This window comes from Pristiophorus japonicus, chromosome 14 (assembly GCF_044704955.1).
Source record: "Pristiophorus japonicus isolate sPriJap1 chromosome 14, sPriJap1.hap1, whole genome shotgun sequence".
NCBI lineage: Eukaryota > Metazoa > Chordata > Chondrichthyes > Pristiophoridae > Pristiophorus > Pristiophorus japonicus.
Window position 1 is genome coordinate 65,531,995 of NC_091990.1, and position 27,321 is coordinate 65,559,315.

The following is a 27,321-nucleotide window of genomic DNA, read 5'->3' on the forward strand; positions in this document are numbered from 1 at the left end:
TTGCCCACTCACTTAGCCTGTCTATGTCCTTTTGCAGATTTTTTGTGTCCTCCTCACACATTGCTTTTCCTCCCATCTTTGTATCGTCAGCAAACTTGGCTACATTACACTCGGTCCTTTCTTCCAAGTCGTTAATATAGATTGTAAATAGTTGGGGTCCGAGCACTGATGCCTGCGGCACCCCACTAGTTGCAGTTTGCCAACCTGAGAATGAACCATTTATCCCGACTCTCTGTTTTCTGTTAGTTAGTCAATCCTCTATCGATGCTAATATATTACCCCCAACCCCGTAAACTTTTATCTTGTGCAGTAACCTTTTATGTGGCACCTTGTCAAATGCCTTCTGGAGGTTCAAATACACCACATCCACTGGTTCCCCTTTATCCTCCCTGTTCGTTACATCCTCAAAGAATTCCAGCAAATTTGTTAAATGTTACTTCCCCTTCATAAATCCATGCTGACTCTGCCTGACCGAATTATGCTTTTTCCAAATGTACTGCTACTGCTTCTTTAATAATGGACTCCAACATTTTCCCAACCACAGATGTTAGGCTAACTGGTCTATAGTTTCCTGCTTTTTGTCTGCCTCCTTTTTTAAATATTGAAAGGATGGTATCAAATTGAAAACAAAGGCATACAATGTTGTAAAGAACAGTGGAAGGCCAGAGGATTGGGAAATCTTAGAAACCAGCAAAGGACAACTAAAAAAATGATAGAGAGAGAAGATAACTTAAGAGGGTAAAACTAGCAAAAAATATAAAAACAGACAGTAAGAGTTTCTACAGGTATATAAAAAGGAAGAGAGTAACTAAAGTAAATGTTGGTCCCTTAGAGGATGAGTCTGGGGAATTAATAATGGGGAACAGGGAAATGGTGGAATATTGGAACAAATATTTTGTATCGGACTTCATGGTAGAAGACACTAAAAGCATCCCAATAATTGATCATCAAGGGGCTTTTCGGGGTGGGGGGGGATTTAAAACAATCACTATCACTAGAGAAAAAGTACTCGGTAAAATAATGGGACGAAAGGTGGTCAAATCCCCTGGACCTGATGGCCTGCATCTCGAGTCTTAAAAGAAGGGATTGCAGCGATAGTGAATGCATTGGTTGTAATCTACCAAAATTCCCTGGATTCTGGGGCGGTCCCAGCAGATTGGAAAACCGCAAATGTAACACCCCTATTTAAGAAAGGAGGGAGACAGAAAGCAGGAAACTATAGACCAGTTAGCCTAACATGTCATTGGGAAAATGCTGGAGTTCATCATTAAGGAAGCAGTAGCAGGGCGTTTAGAAAATCATAATGCAGTCAACCAGAGTCAGCATGCTTTTATGAAAGGGAAATCATGTTTGACAAATTGCTAGAGCTCTTTGAGGATGTAATGAGCAGGGTGGATACAGGGGAACCAGAAGAGTAGGGGCGAGTAGGGGAGGGGTGGGAGGCAGAGGTAGAGAATGAGGGCCAGGATGAGAGAGAGGAGGGGAGAGGGAGGGGCAGGGTAAGGGAGATGGAGGAGATAGGAGAGGAGATGAGAGGAGGAATGGGGAGGGGAGGAAGTGAGTGCCGATGGAGAGAGGAGTGGTGGGAGGTGTTGATGGGAAGGAAGCGGAGGGGAGGGGGAAGAGGCAGAGGGGAGATAACGGGTGATAGAAAAGGGATGGGGAGAAGGAGGGATGGGATCGAGAGAATGTGAAGTGGAGGCAAGGGGAGAGGGGAGGACTGTTCTGAAGATGAGAGGGAGAGATGGTATGCTGGGCGGGGTGGGGGGGGCAGCGATGGGTGGAGAGGGTTTGGATAATGGAAGGGGCAAAGTGAGGGGAATGGGTGAGTAGGAGAGTAGAAGCTAAGATTGAAGGGTGTGTGGAGGGGAGGGGAGGGGAGGAGTAGGGCAGTGGAGGGGAGGGGAGAGCAGGGAGGGGAGAGGAGGGGATGGGAGGAATGTGGAGTGGAGGGGAGCAACGAGGAGGGCAGTGGAGAAGAAAGTAGATGAGGCGAAGGGAGAGAATAGGTAAAGAGAGGAGGAGAGGAGAGTGGAGGGGTTGTGAATGGAGAGGAGGGGTCACTGATGAGAGATGAGAGGAGGGGAGGTGGAGTGGCGAGGTCACTGAGGCGAGTGGTGAGGAGGGGAGTGGAGCTGAGGGGATAGTGGAAGGGCACAGAGGAGTCTGGTTCAGTAGATGTGGGGTTGGGACGTTTGACAGGTGAGTGTTGGGTGGGATCGGTTTCCCATTTGGCCCTGGCTATGGTCTGGAGAACACTTTGGCTGGAGTTTCGCACTGAGAACATGGGCTGCTGCTGTTCCTGTGCCTTGATCCACTGCACCCCACACTGATGGAGCATCAGGTGGTTCACAGGTGGCAGGCAGAGTTCAATGTGGAGCAGTGTGAAGCGATGCACTTTGGGAGGACTAATATGGAAAGACAAGATACTATAAATGGCACCATTGTGAAAAGTGTAAATGAGCAGAGAGTCCTTGGTGTCCATGTACACACATCCTTAAAAGTGGCACGGCAAGTTGATAAGGTGGTTAAGAAAATATATGGGTTACTTGTGTTTATAAATGGAGGAATAGAATATAAAACCAAAGTGATCAGGCTGGAACTTTATAAATCACTGGTTCGGCCTCAGCTGGAGTATTGAGGACAATTCTGGGCACCACACTTCAGGAAAGACGGAAAGACCTCAGAAAGGGCACAGCGGGGTTTACCAGGATGTTCCCAGGGATGAGGGATTCAGTTATGAGGGGAGGTTGGAAAAGTTAGGAATGTTCTGCTTGGAACAGAGCAGGTTAAGAGGTGACCTAATAGAGGTTTTCACGATGATCAGATGTTTGATAGAGTAGATCGAGAAAGACTATTCCCTCTGGCGAGTGGGTCAATAATCAGAGGTCAGAGATTTAAAATCAATGGCAAAGGATCGAGAGGGGAGAGGGGGAGAAATGTTTTCACTCAGAGTTGTCGGGATCGGGAACATTCCACCTGAGAAGGTGCTGGAAGCTGATCCCATCAATAGTTTCAAAACTGATTTGGACAGGTGCTCGAGGATGAGGAGCTGACAGGGTTACAGACAAACAGCGGGGATGTGGGACTGAGCACCATCGCTTTCAAAGGGCCAGCGCAGGCATGAGGGGCCGGAAGGCCTCTTTCTGTGCTGTAAGTTTCTATGATGCTCGGATTCGAAGCCCCTGTGCCCAGTGCCCGCTCCAATCCATGTGAGACTGACCCTGCCCCGTTTCACCCTGCTGTGACCCTGGGCCCGAATTCACCCTACTGTGGGCCTGGGCCCCGCTTCACCCTGCTGTGACCCTGGGCCCGAATTCACCCTACTGTGAGCCTGGGCCCGGATTCACCCTGCTGTGGGCCTGGGCCCGGATTCACCCTGCTGTGACCCTGCCCCGCTTCACCCTGCTGTGGGCCTGGGCCCGGATTCACCCTGATGTGGGCCTGGGCCCGGATTCACCCTGCTGTGGGCCTGGGCCCCGCTTCACCTACTGTGGGCCTGGGCCCGGATTCACCCTGCTGTGGGCCTGGGCCTCGCTTCACCTACTGTGGGCCTGGGCCCGGATTCACCCTGCTGTGGGCCTGGGCCCGGATTCACCCTGCTGTGACCCTGCCCCGCTTCACCCTGCTGTGACCCTGGGCCCGGATTCACCCTGCTGTGACCCTGGGCCCGGATTCACCCTGCTGTGACTCTGCCCCGCTTCACCCTGCTGTGGGCCTGGGCCCGGATTCACCCTGCTGTGACTCTGCCCCGCTTCACCCTGCTGTGGGCCTGGGCCCGGATTCACCCTGCTGTGACCCTGCCCCGCTTCACCCTGCTGTGACCCTGGGCCCGGATTCACCCTGCTGTGACCCTGCCCCGCTTCACCCTGCTGTGGGCCTGGGCCCGGATTCACCCTGCTGTGACCCTGCCCCGCTTCACCCTACTGTGGGCCTGGGCCCGGATTCACCCTGATGTGGGCCTGGGCCCGGATTCACCCTGCTGTGGGCCTGGGCCCCGCTTCACCTACTGTGGGCCTGGGCCCGGATTCACCCTGCTGTGGGCCTGGGCCCCGCTTCACCTACTGTGGGCCTGGGCCCGGATTCACCCTGCTGTGGGCCTGGGCCCGGATTCACCCTGCTGTGGGCCTTGGGCCCGGATTCACCCTGCTGTGGGCCTGGGCCCTGCTTCACCCTACTGTGGGCCTGGGCCCGGATTCACCCTGCTGTGGGCCTGGGCCCGGATTCACCCTGCTGTGACTCTGCCCCGCTTCACCCTGCTGTGGGCCTGGGCCCGGATTCACCCTGCTGTGACCCAGCCCCGCTTCACCCTGCTGTGACCCAGCCCCGCTTCACCCTACTGTGGGCCTGGGCCCGGATTCACCCTGCTGTGGGCCTGGGCCCGGATTCACCCTGCTGTGACCCAGCCCCGCTTCACCCTGCTGTGGGCCTGGGCCCCGCTTCACCCTACTGTGGGCCTGGGCCCGGATTCACCCTGCTGTGGGCTTGGGCCCAGATTCACCCTGCTGTGGGCCTGGGCCCGGATTCACCCTGCTGTGGGCTTGGGCCCAGATTCACCCTGCTGTGGGCCTGCCCCGCTTCACCCTGCTGTGGGCCTGGATCCGGATTTACCCTGCTGTGGGCCTGGGCCGCTTCACCCTGCTGTGGGCCTGGACCCGGATTCACCCTGCTGTGGGCCTGGACCCGGATTCACCCTGCTGTGGGCCTGGGCCTGGATTCACCCTGCTGTGACCCTGCCCCGCTTCACCCTACTGTGGGCCTGGGCCCGGATTCACCCTGCTGTGACCCTGGGCCTGGATTCACCCTGCTGTGACCCTGGGCCCGGATTCACCCTGCTGTGACCCTGGGCCCGGATTCACCCTGCTGTGACCCTGGGCCCCGCTTCACCCTGCTGTGACCCTGGGCCCCGCTTCACCCTGCTGTGGGCCTGGGCCCGGATTCACCCTGCTGTGACCCTGGGCCTGGATTCACCCTGCTGTGGGCCTGGGCCTGGATTCACCCTGCTGTGGGCCTGGGCCCGGATTCACCCTGCTGTGACCCTGGGCCCGGATTCACCCTGCTGTGACCCTGGGCCCCGCTTCACCCTGCTCACACTATGCCCACAGTGTGGAATTAGTCCGCGGTTTGAGGCATCACAGGAAGCAATGCAGTGACACCCTGATCACGGAGCCCAAGTGTGAGAGATGGAGAAATGAACACGGGAAATGTTAGCGACTCACGTACCTCCTTGCCTGGAGTATGCTTCAGTAGAAACTGGAAGGCTGCGTCCCTTCCAATGCAGAGGGTAGATGGAAATGGCATAGCGTTTCATGGGCTCGATATTCTCTGCAGGGGTGAAAGGCATGTGCACAAGGCTTTATTGATGTACTAGCAGTCAGTTAAAGTATGTATCAGAACTAATTGATCAATGGCAGCATACAATACTGGCCCATTCAGGGCTTGAAATGGACCCACAGGCTGCACCAGCTATCCGCTGGGCACACCCTCTGATAGTGCAGCCCCACTCTCTTCACTGGTGGCCTTGACTACAGTCGGAGATGGGGAGCAAGAGAGAGCCAGCGAGCAATAACCTGTTCTTTCTGAATTGGACTCGCATCCCCTCCTAACGAGTTAAAGCACCAATGTTGATGCTGAAATAATCTTTGTGCAGTTTCTCTCAGTCTGATTTAAGGAACAGAAGAATTTGCATTGACGGGAATATTTGGAACAGGAAGTAACCACTCAGCCACTCGGGCCTGCTCCGCCATTCCATTAAATCACGGCTGATCGGCACCTCAACTTCACTTTCTCGCCTTGGCTCCATATCCCGATACCCAGATCAAAAAACATCTAACTATCTCAGTGCTGAATGCTCTATTGACCCCAGCAGTCACAGCCTGTTGGGGGCAAGAGTTCCAGATTGTCACTACCTTTTCTGACATCACTCCTGAACGGCCGGGCTCTAATTGTAAGGTCACGCCCCCTTTGTCCTGGACTCTCTCACCAGAGGAAATAGTTTCTCCATATCCACCCTACCAACTCCTTTACTCGTCTTAAACACCTCGGGTTGGAAATTGATGGCCTTACCGCCCACTGCGGCCGACATTCCTCCTTGAGTTGGGCCCAGTGCAAGTTACCACTTGGTCTGGAGCGGGTGGGAGGGGAGAGCTGCCGGGAACCGTCCACTGATGTCAGCGGATGGCTAAGTGGTGTAAGTGGACTCCCGCCCACCAAGATGCCAGATTGATGCGCGCGGGAGTCGGTGGGAGAACGGGGGTGGACCGTTGGCTGGAGGCTGGTCTGTCACCGACAGTGAGTATGAAAAGATGAAAAAAAGGTTAGTAAACAATTTTTAAACATTTTCTTCACAGCGACTTACCTTGATGGAGTCCCCTGAAGCTGTTCCGATGTTTTTTTTTAATGCTTTTTATTTTTAGCTCGTCGACCCTCCGTGCGCCCGACTCCATCCTCGGTGGCACTTTGGTGGCAAGTATCTCTGCCGCCGAGGTTGGGAGCTCCCGCCTGCTGCCGCCCAGATTGGAAGAGTAAGTCCCTCTTTTGCCACCGGCCGCCCTTTCAAGGACCTTTTTGCCGAAAACCCCGCCCAGAGAACCATCAGGTATCTCGCCGGCCATCGGCAGTCCTTTGGGTGGCACTTGCCCTTCACCAATTTCCCCTCGATTAGATCACCCCTCAATCTTCTCAATCCAAGGGAATACAAGCCGTGTCTATGCAGCCTGCCCTCATAACTGGACCCTTTTAGCCCCGATATCATTCTGGGGAATCTGCATTGCTCCCACTCCGAGGCCAATATATCCTTCCTGAGGGGCGGGGCCCAGGATTGAACAGTGTGCAGACGGGTCTGACCAGAGCTTTTTATAACAAATATAACTCTCACCCCCCCCCCCGCCCCCCCCTCCTTGTATTCCAGCCCTCCTGAGATAAAGGCCATTCCATTGGGCATTTAAATCATTTTGTTGTACCTGTCCACTGGCTTACAGTGATTCCCTACATGGACACTCATGTTTCTCACCATTAAGGAAATATTCTGATCTATGCTTCTCGGATCCAATGTGGATGATCTCACACTTCCCCATATTGAATTCCATCTGCCACAGTGTTACCCACTCACTTCATCAATCAATGTCCTTCAGTAACTTTCTGATCCCATCTACACCACTTACTGTTCCTCCTAACCTGGTGCCATCAGCAAACTTTCTTCTTTCAGTCCTTGATAAATATAGTGAAAGGCTGTACCCCCGGTACAGATCCCGGGAAATACCACTTGTCTCGCCAATCGGAGCACATTCCCTCTATCCCATTCTCAGTCTCCGACCTTCCCACCAATTACCAGCCCATGTCACAAGGTTGCCTCTAATTCCATGAACCTCATTTTTGCTGATAATCTCTTGTGTGGAACTTAATCAAATGCCTTCTGCAAATCCATATAGACAACATCCATTGACACTTAACGACCTTATTAGTGATTTACTCAAATAATTCAGCTAAATTAGTCAGACATGACCTCCTGTAACAAAGCCATGCTGACACTCCCGGATCAGTTCATATTTATTCAAATGCTGAGCCACTCTATTGTAAAAGATTCGAGTACCTTCTCCAAGACTGATGTTAAACTGATGTTAAACCTCCAGTTACCTGGTTTCACTGAATCTTTTATTCAGTTCAAGAGGCTCCAGTGAAGCAGAAATTCACTGACCCTAACTGTTATGTATGTAAACCTGTAAATACCATGTCTAACCACCAGAGGGCTCATCCCCTGGAGTTCCAAGGGATCCCACAATCCCTTGGGAGCACCTGTATATAAGGAGGCCTCACAGGCTGGAGAGCCACTCTGAGATCTGTAATAAAGGATTACAGTCACACCTTACTTTGAGCTTATAGTAGCTAGTCTGATTCTTTATTCAAGACTTAACAACTACACCCCCCCCCCCCTCCAAAGTCAACAGTGTAACTATTTACAATGTGAGTCGATCTAGGGCCTTCCTTTCCCTGGTTGATCGTCTCAGTGCAAATGCTGGTTTTGTTGAGTTGTTTGTTGGGCCCTTGCTGGGCATGGTGAGTCCTGCTGGGCTGCTGCGGGTGATGGGTTCTGCTTCGTGGTCAACCACTAGGTCGGTTGCCACTTGTATGTGTGTAGGAGGGTTGAGAAAGGTGGAGTTTATTGTGGGTCATTCTGGATAGTCCGTGAATCTGAGTTTGGTTTGGTCCAAGTGTTTCCTGCAGGTGAGTTCATTTGAAAGATTGACCACAAACACCCTACTCCCCTCTTTGGCCAAAACAATGCCAGGAAGCCACTTAGGACCTTGTCCATAGTTCAACACAAATACAGGATCATTTATCTCAATTTGCGCGATCATGATATGTACTTTGTTGAAGCCGCCTGCTCTATACCTGATCGTGGAGATCAGGGTGGACTAACGAGAGCCTTGTCTTAAGTGCCCTTTTCATGAGCAGTTCAGCGGGAGGGACCCCAGTGAGCGAGTGGGGTCTTGTGCGGTAACTGAGCAGGACTCGGGATAAGCGAGTCTGCAGTGAGCGTTCAGTTACCCTTTTCAAGCTGTGCTTGATTGTTTGAACTGCTTGTTCTGCCTGACCGTTGGACGCTGATTTAAATGGGGCAGATGTGACATGTTTGAGCCCATTGCGGGTCATGAACTCATTGAACTCGGCACTGGTAAAGTACGGCCCATTGTCACTTACAAGAACATCAGGCAAGCCGTACGTAGCAAACATGGCCCGTAGGCTTTCAATGGTGGCAGCGGACGTGCTTGCCGACATTATCACACATGCAATCCATTTGGAGTACGCATCTACAACCACTAAGATCATTTTTTCCAAGAATGGGCCTGCATAGTCGACATGGACCCTAGACCACGGTTTGGAGGGCCAGGACCATAAACTTAGTGGTGCTCCCTGGGTGCATTGCTTAACTGTGAACATGTATTACATTTGTGCACGCAGGACTCAAAGTCTGCATCGATAATGGGCCACCACACATGATATCGGGCTATTGCTTTCATCATTACGATGCCTGGGTGGGTACTGTGGAGATCACTAATGAAAGTGTCCCTGCCCTTTTTTGGCACCACTACCCGATTTCCCCATAGGAGGCAGTTTGCCTGGAAAGACATTTCATCTTTGCGCCGCTGGTACGGCTTTATTTCTTCCTGCATCTCTAACGGGACACTGGACCAGCTCCCGTGGAGCACACAATTTTTTACTAAGGACAGTAAGGAGTCCTGGCTCGTCCAGGTTCTAATCTGTCGGGCGGTAACAGGTGATTGCTCACTCTTGAATGCTTCCATTACCATGACTAAATCCGCGGGCTGTGCCATCTCCACCCCTGTGGTGGGCAATGGCAGCCTGCTGAGAGTATCGGCACAGTTTTCTGTGCCTGGCCAGTGGCGGATGGCATAGTTGTATGCGAACAATGTGAGCGCCCATCTCTGGATGCGGGCCGATGCATCCGTATTTATCCCCTTGCTTTCAGAAAAGAGGGATATGGTCGGTTTCCAATTCAAATTTGAGCCCGAACAGGTATTTTCTTTACCCCGTAAACACACGCTAATGCTTCTTTTTCTATCATACTGTATGCCCTCTCAGCCTTAGACAGACTTCTGGATGCATAAGCAACCGGTTGCAATTTCTAAAATTCATTAGCTTGTTGCAAAACACACCCGACCCCATATGGCGACGCATCACATGCTAGTACCAAATGCTTACGTGGATCGTACAACACAAGCAATTTGTTTGAACGTAACAGTTTCCTAGCTTTCTCAAAGGCATTTTCTTGGCTTTTACCCCATACCCATTCATCTCCTTTCCGCAGTAAAGAATGCAGGGGTTCTAACAATGTGCTAAGACCCGGTAATAAGTTACCAAAATAGTTCAGGAGTTCAAGAAACGATCGCAGCTACATCACGTTCTGTGGTCTTGGTGCGTTCTTGATTGCCTCCGTCTTCGAAATCGGTGGGCCTGATGCCATCCGCCACGATTCTTCTTCCCAGGAACTCCACTTCAGGCGCCAGGAAAATGCACTTCGAGCGTTTTAGCCTGAGCCCCACACGATTAAGCCAACTAAGAACCTCCTCCAGGTCCTGCAGGTGCTCAACGGTGTCCTGACCATAACCAAGATGTCGCCCTGGAAGACCATGGTGTGCGGAACCAACTTCAGCAAGCTTTCCATGTTCCTCTGGAATATCGCCGCGGCCGATCGAATCCCAAACGGGCATCTGTTGGGCGTGTTGATGCAGGTGAGGCCTTTTGATGATTCCTCCAGCTCCTGCGTCATGTAGGCCGAGGTTAAGTCCAGCTTCGTGAATGTTTTCCCTCCCGCCAGTGTCGCAAATAGGTCGTCTGCCTTCGTTAGCGGGTACTGATCCTGCAGTGAAAAATGATTGATAGTTACTTTGTAATCACCACAGATTCTGACGGTGCCATCTCCCTTGAGGACTGGAATAATCGGACTGGCCCACTCATTGAATTCGATCGGCGAAATGATGCTCTCTTGTTGCAGCCTGTCCGGCTCGATCTCCAGCCACTCACTCACCATGTAAGGTACCGCTCTCGCCTTGTGATGGATGGATTATGCCCCCGGAATCAAATGGATCTGCACTTTTGCTCCTTGGAACTTCCTGATGCCTGGTTCGAACAGTGAGGGGAACTTGTTTCGGACCTGGGCACATGAGGTGTCGTCAACGGACGAAAGCGCTCGGACGCCGTCCCAGTTCCAACGTATCTTTCCCAGCAGGTTCCTGTTGAACAGCGTGGGGCCATCGCCCGGTACCACCCAGAGTGGTAACTCATGCATCGCTCCATCATACGAGACTTTTACGGTAGCACTGCTGATTATGGGAATCAGTTCCTTTGTGTACGTTCTCAGTTTAGCACGAATGGGGGTCAGGACTAGCCTTGAAGCCTTGCTGCACCACAATTTATCGAAAGTCTTTTTGCTCATTATGGACTGGCTTGCGCCCGTGTCCAGCTCCATGGACACTGGGAGTCCATTTAATTCAACCTTCAGCATTATCGGGGGACACTTTGTGGTAAATGTGTGCACCCCATATGCCTCGGTCTGAGGCTCTGGTTTGTCGTAATCCACCGTGGATCTGTCCTCCTCTGCAGCATGGTGGTTTGCAGGATTAGCAGGGTTTGCAGCTCGCCTGCACATACGTTGGAGGTGTCCCATTGTTCCAGAGCCCTTGCAATCGTATCCTTTGAAGCGGAATGAATGGAAACTATGATCACCCCCGCAACGCCAACAAGGCTTTGTATTCACCACCCTGGATGGTGGACTTTGAGTATTCTGCGGATGTGCAGCTGCAGGCATGTAAGTCCTGCCCTGTACATTTCAATTCGAAAACAACATTACTTTGTTCACAGTACTTGCAGCAGCACTCGTGTGCTGGGAAATTTGTTTGGTATTGTCACTGGTGGCAACAAACGCCTGGGCTATTGCTATGGCTTTACTCTAGGTTGGGGTCTCTATAGTCAAAAGTTTGTGAAGTATTACTTCATGGCCAATGCCAAGTACAAAGAAGTCCCTGAGCATGTGCGCCAAATGTCCTCAAATTCGCAATGGCCTGCAAGGCGCCTTAGCTCGGCGACATAGGTCGCCACTTCCTGGCCTTCAGACCTCTTGTATGTGTAGGACCGATACCTCGCCATCGGAACACTTTCCTTCGGGTTTAGATGCTCTCGGACCAGTGTGCACAACTCATCGTACGACTTGTCTGTGGGTTTCGCTAGAGCGAGCAGATTTTTCATGAGGCCATACGTTGGTGCCCTGCAAACGGTGAGGAGGATCGCCCTTTGTTTGGCAACGTCTGCTTCTCCTTCCAGCTCATTGGCCACAAAATATTGGTCGAGTCGCTCCATGAAGGTTTCCCAATCATCTCCCTCCGAAAATTTCTCCAGGATGCCCACGTTTCTCTGCATTGTTGCGGTGGGGTTCACCATTTCTTTCTCGTCGACAGTTGTTAAGTCTTGAATAAAGAGTCAGACTAGATACTGCAAGCTCAAAATAAGGTGTGACCGTAGTCCTTTATTACAGATCTCAGAGTGCTTCTCCAGCCTGTGAGGCCTCCTTATATACAGGTGCTCCCAAAGGATTGTGGGATCCCGTGGGACTCCAGGGGATGAGCCCTCTGGTGCTTAGACATGGTAGTTACAGGTTTACATATATAACACCAACAACATCCCTCAAAGTGTTCTATACGGTGGCGATTAAATGAGGTTATTACAAAACTGGTGAACCCTGACAGAACTAAAACGAATGATACATCAGGAGGTTTTATAGAACCATAGAATGATACAAGACAGAAGGTTGCCCCATCAAGCTTGTGCCGGCTCTGTGAAAGAGCGATCCAATCAGTCCCACTCCCCCTGCTCTTTCCCCACAGCCCGGCAATTGTCTCTCCCACAAACATTTATCCTACTCCCGTTTTGAAATGTTTTGTTGAATCTGCTTCCACCATCATCATCCATCATCATAGGCAGTCCCTCGGAATCGAGAAAGACTTGCTTCTACTCTAAACATGAGTCCTTAGGTGGCTGAACAGTCCAATATGGGAACCACAGTCCCTGTCACAGGTGGGATAGATAGTCGTTGAGGGAAGGGGTGGGTGGGACTGGTTTGCCGCACGCTCTTTCCGCTGCCTGCGCTTGATTTCTGCACGCTCTCGGCGATGAGACTCGAGGTGCTCAGCGCCCTCCCAGATGCACTTCCTCCACTTAGGGCGGTCTTTGGCCAGGGTCTCCAAGGTATCAGTGAGGATGTTGCACTTTATCAGGGACGCTTTGAGGGTGTCCTTGTAATGTTTCCTCTGCCCACCTTTGGCTCGTTTGCCGTGAAGGAGTTCTGAGTAGAGCACTTGCTTTGCGAGTCTCGTGTCTGGCATGTGAACAATGTGGCCTGCCCAGCGGAGCTGGTCAAGTGTGTTCAATGCTGGGGATATTGGCCTGGTCGAGGACCCTAACGTTGGTGCATCTGTCCTCTCAGGAGATTTTCAGGATCTTGCCGAGACATCGTTGGTGGTATTTCTCCAGCGACTTGAGGTGTCTCTTGTACATGGTCCCATGTCTCTGAGTCATACAGGAGGGCGGGTATTACTACAGCCCTGTAGACCATGAGCTTGGTGGCAGATTTGAGGCTTCCACCACCCTTGTAAGCAATGCATTCCAGATCACAACAACTCACTGTGTAAAACAAATTCTCCTCATCTCGCCTCTTTTCCCAGTGAAAAGGAATGATTTAATTCACACATTAGACAACTCATGTCAGTGAGTTGAAAAAGGATCTGGTCCAGGTGGCCGTGTAAAACAGTAAACCAGCACTGGGATTCTTCAAAAAGGAGTTAGTTCAGGTATTCCTGTGAGGGGGAAAGGAACGGCATTCAAAGCTAGCGCTCCCTGGATGACTAAAGGTATTGAGCTTAAACTGAAACAGTAAAAGGAGGCTTATGATAAATGCCAGACTGATAACACAGTCGAGAACCAAGCTGAACACAGGAAGTACAGAGGGAATATGAAAGGGTATAAAAGGGGCAAAGAGTGAATATGAGAATAGATTAGTGGGTACCCAAAAGTCTTTTGTAAATGTATAAATAGTAAAAGGATAGCCAAAGAAAGGGTGGGGCTTCTGTTATGTGGAGAGATTGGAGAAGCTGGCGTTGTTCTCCTTCGAGCAGAGAAGGTTTCGAGGAGATTTGATAGAGGTGTTCAAAGGTATGAGGCTTTTTGATAGAATAGATGGCAAGAAACTGTTTGCATTAGCAGGAGGGTCAGTAACCAGAGGGACACAGATTGAAGATAGTTGGCAAAAAAAGGGAGGGGGAGACGAGAATCTGTTTTACTCAGCGAGTTGTATTATCTGGAATACACTGCCTGAAGATGTAAATTTTACAGAGTTATGGAGACAGACCCGGGGAGTGGGACTCCTGTCACTGGATTGCTCTCTCAAAGCTCCAACACAGACATGCTAGACCGACTGGCCTCCTTCAATGCTGTATTATTCTATCCGGAAATCAGCGCGGTCCCGGTCTGCAAGACCATCAGCAGGACGGGGCCATTGGAGGGAGCAGCGTGCGGTGGCATACCACTGCAGGGAGAAGCACGTGCTGCTGCAGGAGGGCGACGGCTGCGGGCAGGCACAGCAGGAGGGGCGAAGGAGCAACAAGAGTTTGTAGAGGGAAGTGACTGGGGCACAGGAGATGTGTGAGTTCGGGGCCCAGAAGAGGCGAGGGCCCAGGGGCAGCACGGGCCAGCCCACACTGTGATATGTGTGCGCATTAGGATCGTGCAGCAGATCAGGTCTCCAGTCGTCCTGGTTAACCCTTGCCCCTGGACCAAGACCTAGCTCTGTCAAGCCCGTGTGGTGGCTGGTGTGCAACGGTCACCACACGTTAAAAAAATCCACGATCAGGCATCTTCCACCCTTCAGGATGTAGTTCAGGATCCGGAATATTAGGTCCTTCATTGAAACACCTGTGAACTCATCCCTTTTTGGCGTGGACGCAAGTAATCCTCACTTCGAGGGACTGCCTATGATGATGATGGTTATTATACCATTCTGGAGACTTGCTTCCTACCTCGGAGCACGGAACCACTGCTCTGGGGCGACTCTTTCTTCCAGCTGATTTCATAGGAAAATCCTACCGCCATTTCACACCATTCTATCACGTAGCCAATCACTGGGACTCTGGGGACAGACCACTCGATTCGGAGACTATACTCACTCATCGGAGTGATCGACACATTTAGGGAAAGGGCAGGAAAGGCTGAAATAGAAGGAAAAATAATTCACTCATCAGAGATGCTGAAAAAACAATTCACATAAGAGACACTCCCCTCCCTCCACTCCCCACCCTACTCTTTTTCCTCCATTCCCCTCATCCTCTCCCTCTCCCTTCCTCCCCTCCCCCCCCACTCCCCCTTTCCCTCCTTCCCCCTCGTCCTCTCCCTCACCTACCACCTCCACTCCCCAATTTCCCCTTTTCCTCCATCCCCCTCATCCTCTCCCACTCCCTCCTCCGTGCTTCCCAATCTTTCCCTTCTTCCCGATCCCACCAACCTTCCTGACACCTCCCCCTCTCTCTCCCCTCTCCTGACCGCTCCCTCTCAACTGACTCATCACTCTCTCCCTCCTTCCCCACCGGCCCTCCCCTTCTCTCTCTCTCTCCCTCTCTTCTGACTACCACCCCTCCCTTTCTCCCAACCTCTCCCAGCCTCCCTCCCGACGCTCTTTCCTCTCCCTCCTCCTTTCTCCCTATCCTTCTCTCCATCTCGCCCTCCCTCCCTCTCCCTTGTTCCTCTGTCGGATGCAGACTCTCCACTTTGTGGCTGCTGATGTTTTATTCCAGCCTTTAATAACTGTGTGGAAGACAGATGCTGGAATTTGGCCATCTGCTCACAGATGGGGAGACTGCATTGTCCGGTGTGAAACTTGCCTGTCTGGCGGAGTGTTTCCACTGGCAGCAGTGCGGCAGGTGATTCCCCGGCACTGTTGTAAGCCCGAATGCTGATGTTCCCCTCGCCTGGGGCCAAGATCCTGCAGCTCAGGTTATGTGTGTTGCACAAAGTGATCTCGTGATGATTGGTGTGAGGCTTGGTGTGGGTCACCCTATAGCCCTTGATCCTTCCGTTCATTTCCCACTCTCTCAGTTCCTGTGGAGCCATCAAAACCTCACAAGGTAAGACCTGAAGTGACCTTGGCCAAACGCTGCCCTGGTCACCCACATGGCCAAGATCACACATCCCATCCCATCCCGGCCCAGACCAGCCCATCCCGGCCCAGACCAGCCCATCCCGGCCCAGACCAGCCCATCCCGGCCCAGACCAGACCATCCCGGCCAAAACCAGACCATCCCGGTCTAGACCAGCCCATCCCAGCCAAAACCAGCCCATCCCGACCAAAACCAGCCCAGACCAGCCTATCCTGGCCAAAACCAGCTCATCCCGGCCCAGACCAGTCCATCTCGGCCAGAAACCAGCCCATTCCGGCCCAGACCAGCCCAGACCGGCCCATCCCGGCCAAACCCAGCCCATCCCGGCCAAACCCAGCCCATCCCGGCCAAGAGATTAATGTGCAAAGTTAAAGCACATGGGATTGGGGGTAGTGTGCTGACGTGGATTGAGAACTGGTTGTCAGACAGGAAGCAAAGAGTAGGAGTAAACGGGTACTTTTCAGAATGGCAGGCAGTGACTAGTGGAGTGCCGCAAGGTTCTGTGCTGGGGCCCCAGCTGTTTACATTGTACATTAATGATTTAGACGAGGGGATTAAATGCAGTATCTCCAAATTTGCGGATGATACTAAGTTGGGTGGCAGTGTGAGCTGCGAGGAGGATGCTATTAGGCTGCAGAGTGACTTGGATAGGTTAGGTGAGTGGGCAAATGCATGGCAGATGAAGTATAATGTGGATAAATGTGAGGTTATCCACTTTGGTGGTAAAAACAGAGAGACAGACTATTATCTGAATGGTGACAGATTAGGAAAAGGGAAGGTGCAACGAGACCTGGGTGTCATGGTACATCAGTCATTGAAGGTTGGCATGCAGGTACAGCAGGCGGTTAAGAAAGCAAATGGCATGTTGGCCTTCATAGCGAGGGGATTTGAATACAGGGGCAGGGAGGTGTTGCTACAGTTGTACAGGGCCTTGGTGAGGCCACACCTGGAGTATTGTGTACAGTTTTGGTCTCCTAACTTGAGGAAGGACATTCTTGCTATTGAGGGAGTGCAGCGAAGGTTCACCAGACTGATTCCCGGGATGGCGGGACTGACCTATCAAGAAAGATTGGATCAATTGGGATTGTATTCACTGGAGTTCAGAAGAATGAGAGGGGACCTCATAGAAACGTTTAAAATTCTGACGGGTTTAGACAGGTTAGATGCAGAAAGAATGTTCCCAATGTTGGGGAAGTCCAGAACCAGGGGTCACAGTCTGAGGATAAGGGGTAAGCCATTTAGGACCGAGATGAGGAGAAACTTCTTCACCCAGAGAGTGGTGAACCTGTGGAATTCTCTACCACAGAAAGTAGTTGAGGCCAATTCACTAAATATATTCAAAAGGGAGTTAGATGAAGTCCTTACTACTCGGGGGATCAAGGGTTATGGCGAGAAAGCAGGAAGGGGGTACTGAAGTTTCATGTTCAGCCATGAACTCATTGAATGGCGGTGCAGGCTAGAAGGGCTGAATGGCCTGCTCCTGCACCTATTTTCTATGTTTCTATGTTTCTATCCCGGCCAAACCCAGCCCAATCCGGCCCAGACCAGCCCATTCCGGCACAGACCAGTCTTCAATTTCTATGCAGTTCATCACCTCACGTATCCATCCACCACTGCCACTCACCCCAATCCTTATGCAGTGGGATGCATTAGTCCCATAGACACTCTCACCAAATCCACTGCATCCATTGGGTGACTACCTCCCCTCTCACTCAATCACAGTTATGTTTTCTCACCCCCCCGTAGGAGAAGAGAGCAGTAAAGATCAGGGAGAGGGAGAGGACAGGAGGTGGATCCTCACAGATGTAGAGGAGGAGGCCCGAGAGATAAGTGCCACATCGGCATCCCTCTCAGTCAGAGATGGAGAGATGGGGAGCTTGCAGTGAGCTGCTGACAGAATTACAAATACCGTCGTTGCACACACTGACTTTGTTTCATTAGTGACTGAACTATGAGAAGACTGAGCATGGTGATTGTCAAAGTGGTGACTTTGCCATAACTAAATCATATCCCTTTTGGCTTCCAGGGCCTTCACACATACAGCGTGTCCTTGGACATGCATGAGGACAATTCTCCAGAGGACCACATTCCTGCTGAGGGTGCAGTGTCACAGGAAGTCCAGCCATGCACAAATGCAAATACTCGCACTTCAGCAGGCCCAGTTAGAGATCCTGGGGATTTCACATGGTGATACACAATTCTCAAGTGACCAAGAGCAGACACAGGGAGAGCAGTGGAGAGTGTGAGTCAAAGAGCACAATCTCGGCCAAGTGCTGCTCAGCTGGACACAGATGCTGCACCCTGGGGCTATCATTGAGAAAGAGAATGCTAAACCAGCAACTTAACCAGGCATTGATAGGGGTCCCGTGCACACTCTCCACAATAGCAGAAAGCATGGAGGAGTCCTACAGACACTGACGACCCCACAAACCCCACATTTCCACACAATCCTCACAATCCCCACAATGTAACGAGCAGGGTGGATAAAGGGGAACCAGTGGATGTGGTGTATTTGGACTTCCAGAAGGCATTTGACAAGCTGTCACATAAAAGGTTGCTGCACAAGATAAAAGTTTACGGGGTTGGGGGTAATATATTAGCATGGATAGAGGATTGGCTAATTAACAGAAAACAGAGTGTCGGGATTAATGGTTCATTCTCGGGTTGGCAATCAGTAACTAGTGGGGTGCCACAGTGATCAGTGCTGGGACCCCAACTATTTACAATCTATATTAATGACTTGGATGAAGGGACCGAGTGTAATGTAGCCAAGTTTGCTGACGATACAAAGATGGGAGGAAAAGCAATGTGTGAGGAGGACACAAAAAACCTGCAAAAAGACATAGACAGGCTAAGTGAGTGGGCAAAATTTGGCAGATGGAGTATAATATTTGAAAGTGTGAGGTCATGTACTTTGGCAGAAAAAAATCAAAGAACAAGTTATTATTTAAATGGAGAAAGATTGCAACGTGCTGCAGTACAGCGGGATCTGGGGATACTTGTGCATGAAACACACAAGGATAGTATGCAGGTACAGCAAGTGACCAGGAAGGCCAATGGAATCTTGGCCTTTATTGCAAAAAGAATGGAGTATAACAGCAGGGAAGTCTTGCTACAGTTATACAGGGTATTGGTGAGGCCACAACTAGAATACTGCGTGCAGTTTTGGTTTCCATATTTACAAAAGGATATACTTGCTTTGGAGGCAGTTCAGAGAAGGTTCACTAGGTTGATTCTGGGGATGAGGGGGTTGACTTAAGAGGAAAGGTTGAGTAGGTTGGGCCTCTACTCATTGGAATTCAGAAGAATGAAAGGTGATCTTATCGAAACGCATAAGATTATGAGGGGGCTTGACAAGGTGGATGCAGAGAGGATGTTTCCACTGATAGGGGAGACTAGGACTAGGGGGCATAATTTTAGAATAAGGGACCGCCCATTTAAAACTGAGATGAGGAGAAATGTCTTCTCTCAGAGGGTTGTAAATCTGTGGAATTCGCTGCCTCAGAGAGCTGTGGAAGCAGCGACATTGAATAAATTTAAGACAGAAATAGACAGTTTCTTAAATGATAAGGGGATAAGGAGTTATGGGGAGTGGGCATGGAAGTGGAGCTGAGTCCATGATCAGATCAGCCATGATCTTATTGAATGGCGGAGCAGGCTCGAGGGGCCGTATGGCCTACTCCTGTTCCTATTTCTTATGTTCTTATGTCGACCCCACAATCCCCACAGTTGCGGAACATAAATAAACCGTTCTCACAAATATATTCACCTTCCAAAACAGTCGAATGTACATGTTTCCATCTTCATTAGAATCTTCAACATGCCACCACACATCAGGGATGCCCACAGGAGCTGCAACAGAAAGAGGGGCGCTTAATGAAAGTTTTACTCTGTATCTGCTGTACCTGCCCTGGGAGTGTGTGATGGGACAGTGTAGAGGGAGCTTTACTCTGTACCTAACCCGTGCTGTAGCTGCCTTGGGAGTGTTTGATGGGACAGTGTAGAGGGAGCTTTACCCTGTATGTAACCCCATGCTGTACCTGCCCTGGGAGTGTTTGATGGGACAGTGTAGAGGGAGCTTTACCCTGTATCTAACCCCATGCTGTACCTGCCCTGGGAGTGTTTGATGGACCATTATAGAGGGAGCTTTACCCTGAATCTAACCCCGTGCTGTACCTGCCCTGGGAGTGTTTGATGGGACAATGTAGAGGGAGCTTTACTCTGTATCTAACCTCATGCTGTACCTGCCCTGTGAGTGTTTGATGGGACAGTGTAGAGGGAGCTTTACCCTGTATCTAACCCCATGCTGTACCTGCCCTGGGAGTGTTTGATGGGACAGTGTAGAGGGAGCTTTACGCTGGATCTAATCACATGCTGTACCTGCCCTGGGAGTGTTTGATGGGACAGTGTAGACGGAGCTTTACTCTGTATCTAACCCGTGCTGTACCTGCCCTGGACAATATTTGATGGTCAGTGCAGAGTGAGCACCGTCCTCTTTTTGCTATTCGACTTGCTTTAAGCCCAGCAGCCAATATGATGAGTGCCCAACTCTGCCTGTCAGTGATATCAGCACTCCTGGATACGTGGACTTTCACACCAGCCTGTAGCCCTTCTGCTGCCTTATTCTATTTTCTGTAGGTGGTAGGGGTGAATCATAGAATCATACAGCACAGAGGGAGGCCATTCGGCCCATCGTGCCAGTGCTGGCTTATTGAAAGGGCAATCCAATCCCTTTAAAATTCCCCTTCCAGTATTTATCCAATTTTTTGGAAGTTACTATTGGATCTGCTTCCACCGCCCTTTCAGGCAGCGTGTTCCAGATCACAGCAACTGTTGCGTAGAACAATTATTCTCATTTTGCCTCTGCTTCTTTTGCCAATCAGCTTAAGTCTGTGCCCTCTGCTTACTGACCTTCAGTCACTGGAAACTGTTCCTCCTCACTTACTCTCTCAAAACCATTCATTGACTTGAACACCTCTATGACATCACCCCTGAACCTTCTCTGCTCTAAGGAGAACGATCCCAGCTTCTCCAGTCACTCCACGTAACTGAAGTCCTTCATCTCTGGGACTATTCTCGTAAATCTCCTCTGTACCTTCTCCAAGGCTTCCTAACATGTGGTGCCCCGAATTGAACAAAATACTCCAGCAGGCGCCAACCAGGGTTTATAAAGGTTTTTAAGAAGCCCATATTTTTTTTATAAAGATTTACATTCACACCCAAAAAACAGCAGAAAATCACAGCACCGTCTCTGGTCAATTGATGGACCAGGCCTTCCGGTACTGATACACTGACGCTGCCTGTACTGATACACTGACGCTGCCTGTACTGATAGACTGACCCTGCCTGTGCTGATACACTGGCCCTGCCTGTACTGAATTTGCGGATGACACTAAGTTGGGTGGCAGTGTGAGCTGCGAGGAGGATGCTATTCGGCTGCAGAGTGACTTGGATAGGTTAGGTGAGTGGGCAAATGCATGGCAGATGAAGTATAATGTGGATAAATGTGAGGTTATCCACTTTGGTGGTAAAAACAGAGAGACAGACTATTATCTGAATAGTGACAGATTAGGAAAAGGGAAGGTGCAACGAGACTTGGGTGTCATGGTACATCAGTCATTGAAGGTTAGCATGCAGGTACAGCAGGCGGTTAAGAAAGCAAATGGCATGTTGGCCTTCATAGCGAGGGGATTTGAATACAGGGGCAGGGAGGTGTTGCTACAGTTGTACAGGGCCTTGGTGAGGCCACACCTGGAGTATTGTGTACAGTTTTGGTCTCCTAACTTGAGGAAGGACATTCTTGCTATTGAGGGAGTGCAGCGAAGATTCACCAGACTGATTCCCGGGATGGCGGGACTGACCTATCAAGAAAGACTGGATCAACTGGGCTTGTATTCACTGGAGTTCAGAAGAATGAGAGGGGACCTCATAGAAACGTTTAAAATTCTGACGGGTTTAGACAGGTTAGATGCAGGAAGAATGTTCCCAATGTTGGGGAAGTCCAGAACCAGGGGTCACAGTCTGAGGATAAGGGGTAAGCCATTTAGGACCGAGATGAGGAGAAACTTCTTCACCCAGAGAGTGGTGAACTTGTGGAATTCTCTACCACAGAAAGTAGTTGAGGCCAATTCACTAAATATATTCAAAAGGGAGTTAGATGGAAGTCCTTACTACTCGGGGGATCAAGGGTTATGGCGAGAAAGCAGGAAGGGGGTACTGAAGTTTCATGTTCAGCCATGAACTCATTGAATGGCGGTGCAGGCTAGAAGGGCTGAATGGCCTGCTCCTGCACCTATTTTCTATGTTTCTATGTCTATGTTACACTGACCCTGCCTGTACTGATGCACTGGCCCTGTCTGTACTGATAGACTGACCCTGCCTGCACTGATAGACTGGCCCTGCCTGTACTGATGCACTGACCCTGCCTGTACTGATGCACTGACCCTGCCTGTACTGATGCACTGACCCTGCCTGTACTGATGCACTGACCCTGCCTGTACTGATGCACTGACCCTGCCTGTACTGATGCACTGACCCTGCCTGTACTGATGCACTGACCCTGCCTGTACTGATGCACTGACCCTGCCTGTACTGATGCACTGACCCTGCCTGTACTGATGCACTGACCCTGCCTGTACTGATGCACTGACCCTGCCTGTACTGATGCACTGACCCTGCCTGTACTGATGCACTGACCCTGCCTGTACTGATGCACTGACCCTGCCTGTACTGATGCACTGACCCTGCCTGTACTGATGCACTGACCCTGCCTGTACTGATGCACTGACCCTGCCTGTACTGATGCACTGACCCTGCCTGTACTGATGCACTGACCCTGCCTGTACTGATGCACTGACCCTGCCTGTACTGATGCACTGACCCTGCCTGTACTGATGCACTGACCCTGCCTGTACTGATGCACTGACCCTGCCTGTACTGATGCACTGACCCTGCCTGTACTGATGCACTGACCCTGCCTGTACTGATGCACTGACCCTGCCTGTACTGATGCACTGACCCTGCCTGTACTGATGCACTGACCCTGCCTGTACTGATGCACTGACCCTGCCTGTACTGATGCACTGACCCTGCCTGTACTGATGCACTGACCCTGCCTGTACTGATGCACTGACCCTGCCTGTACTGATGCACTGACCCTGCCTGTACTGATGCACTGACCCTGCCTGTACTGATGCACTGACCCTGCCTGTACTGATGCACTGACCCTGCCTGTACTGATGCACTGACCCTGCCTGTACTGATGCACTGACCCTGCCTGTACTGATGCACTGACCCTGCCTGTACTGATGCACTGACCCTGCCTGTACTGATGCACTGACCCTGCCTGTACTGATGCACTGACCCTGCCTGTACTGATGCACTGACCCTGCCTGTACTGATGCACTGACCCTGCCTGTACTGATGCACTGACCCTGCCTGTACTGATGCACTGACCCTGCCTGTACTGATGCACTGACCCTGCCTGTACTGATGCACTGACCCTGCCTGTACTGATGCACTGACCCTGCCTGTACTGATGCACTGACCCTGCCTGTACTGATGCACTGACCCTGCCTGTACTGATGCACTGACCCTGCCTGTACTGATGCACTGACCCTGCCTGTACTGATGCACTGACCCTGCCTGTACTGATGCACTGACCCTGCCTGTACTGATGCACTGACCCTGCCTGTACTGATGCACTGACCCTGCCTGTACTGATGCACTGACCCTGCCTGTACTGATGCACTGACCCTGCCTGTACTGATGCACTGACCCTGCCTGTACTGATGCACTGACCCTGCCTGTACTGATGCACTGACCCTGCCTGTACTGATGCACTGACCCTGCCTGTACTGATGCACTGACCCTGCCTGTACTGATGCACTGACCCTGCCTGTACTGATGCACTGACCCTGCCTGTACTGATGCACTGACCCTGCCTGTACTGATGCACTGACCCTGCCTGTACTGATGCACTGACCCTGCCTGTACTGATGCACTGACCCTGCCTGTACTGATGCACTGACCCTGCCTGTACTGATGCACTGACCCTGCCTGTACTGATGCACTGACCCTGCCTGTACTGATGCACTGACCCTGCCTGTACTGATGCACTGACCCTGCCTGTACTGATGCACTGACCCTGCCTGTACTGATGCACTGACCCTGCCTGTACTGATGCACTGACCCTGCCTGTACTGATGCACTGACCCTGCCTGTACTGATGCACTGACCCTGCCTGTACTGATGCACTGACCCTGCCTGTACTGATGCACTGACCCTGCCTGTACTGATGCACTGACCCTGCCTGTACTGATGCACTGACCCTGCCTGTACTGATGCACTGACCCTGCCTGTACTGATGCACTGACCCTGCCTGTACTGATGCACTGACCCTGCCTGTACTGATGCACTGACCCTGCCTGTACTGATGCACTGACCCTGCCTGTACTGATGCACTGACCCTGCCTGTACTGATGCACTGACCCTGCCTGTACTGATGCACTGACCCTGCCTGTACTGATGCACTGACCCTGCCTGTACTGATGCACTGACCCTGCCTGTACTGATGCACTGACCCTGCCTGTACTGATGCACTGACCCTGCCTGTACTGATGCACTGACCCTGCCTGTACTGATGCACTGACCCTGCCTGTACTGATGCACTGACCCTGCCTGTACTGATGCACTGACCCTGCCTGTACTGATGCACTGACCCTGCCTGTACTGATGCACTGACCCTGCCTGTACTGATGCACTGACCCTGCCTGTACTGATGCACTGACCCTGCCTGTACTGATGCACTGACCCTGCCTGTACTGATGCACTGACCCTGCCTGTACTGATGCACTGGCCCTGCCTGTACTGATACACTGGCCCTGCCTGTACTGATACACTGGCCCTGCCTGTACTGATGGACTGACCCTGCCTGTACTGATGGACTGACCCTGCCTGTACTGATGGACTGACCCTGCCTGTACTGATGGACTGACCCTGCCTGTACTGATGGACTGACCCTGCCTGTACTGATGGACTGACCCTGCCTGTACTGATGGACTGACCCTGCCTGTACTGATGGACTGACCCTGCCTGTACTGATACACTGACCCTGCCTGTACTGATACACTGACCCTGCCTGTACTGATACACTGACCCTGCCTGTACTGATACACTGACCCTGCCTGTACTGATACACTGACCCTGCCTGTACTGATACACTGACCCTGCCTGTACTGATGGACTGACCCTGCCTGTACTGATACACTGACCCTGCCTGTACTGATACACTGACCCTGCCTGTACTGATACACTGACCCTGCCAGTCCCGGCCTTGCCTCTGTGATGTTTGCGGTACGTACGGCTCTCCGAGGTGCACCCGCTGCGCGACAGGCTCCAGTCACTCCAGTATCCCATGCTGCCGAGGGTTGAGCAGCGGAGTCGGACTCGGTACTCCGTCCCTGCTGACAACTGGCACAAACGCTGCTCTCTCCACAGACCATTGACAAAACCCAGCATCTGTGGATGGAGAATGAGTAGCTCAGAATAAAATACACAATTCACGATCCAGCCGGCGAAGCGAACCGTTTCTGCGAACTGTTGCCGCGAGCTGCTTTGCACCTCCCAGCAGGACGAGATGGTATAATAGTCCGCACCAACCTGTCTCTGGGCGGGCTGGTAACGGTCTCTGTACTCCAGCTGATACCTCATTCGCAGTTTCATATCCAGCTCCCAGCGTATAATCAGACAGTGGCTGCTAGCAGGATCTCCCCGCACCGAGCTAATCACAGGTCGTTCCAGCTTCACTAATCAGGAAAAAAAAACGGGAACAATAGTCAGGGCTAAATTACAGAACCATCTAACGCTGGCAGTTCACAGGGTCCCAGTTACTATAATCTCAGGGTCCCAGTTACTGTAACTCAGTGGGGTCAGATGGATATATAAATATATATATTAATTTAATAAGGCACATTAGAGGAAGTTTTGGCACAGGCAGAGAGCGACAGATAGGGCAAGAGCAGTTTAAAGGAAATCTCAGAGCAGTGTTTTCAGGAGCCTGGAGATGCTCTCACCCACATCCATTGCATCGAGGCACAAGACGTCGGACTCAGTGGATCCGAGCACATTCTGTGCAAGGACGGAAATGTCATCAGTTGAGAAGAGACGCAGCATGTGGCGAGGCACTGTGCAGGAGCGGGAATCCAGGGACACGCAGTCACTCTGCTCGGCATTCGCTTCATGATTATGACACATTGCAAGATTCCTAAATATTGTGATGAATACATACGTGTTAGATCTGCAGGAAATCGGCACAGCCACATATTCCAGATTCCGGATCAAGCTGCAATCCTAGCAGCTCCAACCCGTAGTGTTGCTGAACCCCAGCTCCCAGCAAACACACACTCACTAATACACACACATATACACACACACTCACTAATACACACATATACACACACACACTCTAATACACTCACACACACACACTAATGCATACATATACACACACACACTCACTAATACACAAATATACACACACACACACTCACTAATACATACATATACACACACACACTCACTAATACACAAATATACACACACACTCACTAATACGCAAATATACACACACACACACACTCACTAATACACACACACACACTAATACACAAATATACTCACACTCATTAACACACACATATACACACAAACACACATTCACTAATACACAGACACATATACACACACACTATTACACACATGCTAATACATAAACCAATACATACACACTAAGAACATAAGAAATAGGAGCAGGAGTAGGCCATTTGGCCCCTCGAATCTGCTCTGCCATTTAATAAGATTATGGCTGATCTGATCATGGACTCAGCTCCACTTTCCTACCCACTCCCCATAACTGTTTACTTCCTTATTGCTCAAAAATCTGTCTACCTCCGCCTTAAATATATTCAATGACCCAGCCTCCACAGCTCTCTGGGGCAGAGAATTCCATAGATTTACAACCCTCTGAGAGAAGAAATTCCTCCTCATCTCAGTTTTAAATGGGCGGCCCCTTATTCTAAGACTATGGGCTAGAACCTCCATTTTTGAGCTTAGCGCCCAAAAATGGGTGTTATTTCTGACGTGGGCGTTAAAAAAGGATTTTCAGATCACCAGCTTCTCGCCCATTCTCAAAACACCAAGTTTACATTTGTGAAAATGGGCGTTACCGCGAGCGATATCAAATGGGCGTTAGCATAAAATTTTTTTGACCTTCTGCCGTAAAGTGTGGCCGTCCTTAGCAATGGCATGGCAATGTTCGATTCCTGCGATTCTGGAGGTCAAGGGTTACCATGACATGCGCAGAAGAGGAGACAGAGAGAGAGGGAGCTGAGAGGCACTGAAGGCACGGCTGGGTGTGGTGTGGCTGCTTTGGGAGGAAGGAGGGTGACTTTAGAGCTTCACAGCAAGTAGGCAAACAAAAATTCGCTGTTACCAGCTACATATTTGACCTAATTTGCCCTATAATGGGGAGAGAGAGGAGGAGGCATCACAGCACATTGTGGAGATTGACGTTGGAGAGAGCAGTGAGGTGGGAGAGGAG

The 27,321-nt window shown here is 51.0% G+C and overlaps 1 protein-coding gene across 1 annotated transcript in view; it reads right to left on the reverse strand.

Annotated features, from left to right (window-relative positions):
• The window catches only part of LOC139279406 (interleukin-6 receptor subunit beta-like), a 213,616-nt gene that overhangs the window by 140,877 nt on the left and 45,418 nt on the right, over window positions 1-27,321 (reverse strand). Inside the window, exons 5-11 of the mRNA XM_070898516.1 lie at window positions 25,796-25,986; window positions 25,383-25,528; window positions 25,085-25,241; window positions 19,492-19,574; window positions 15,447-15,663; window positions 14,589-14,777; window positions 5,224-5,325 (exon numbers count right to left, since the gene is read on the reverse strand). Of these exons, the coding sequence (XP_070754617.1) occupies window positions 5,224-5,325; window positions 14,589-14,777; window positions 15,447-15,663; window positions 19,492-19,574; window positions 25,085-25,241; window positions 25,383-25,528; window positions 25,796-25,986 (1,085 nt within the window). The remainder of the gene's footprint in view (window positions 1-5,223; window positions 5,326-14,588; window positions 14,778-15,446; window positions 15,664-19,491; window positions 19,575-25,084; window positions 25,242-25,382; window positions 25,529-25,795; window positions 25,987-27,321) is intronic.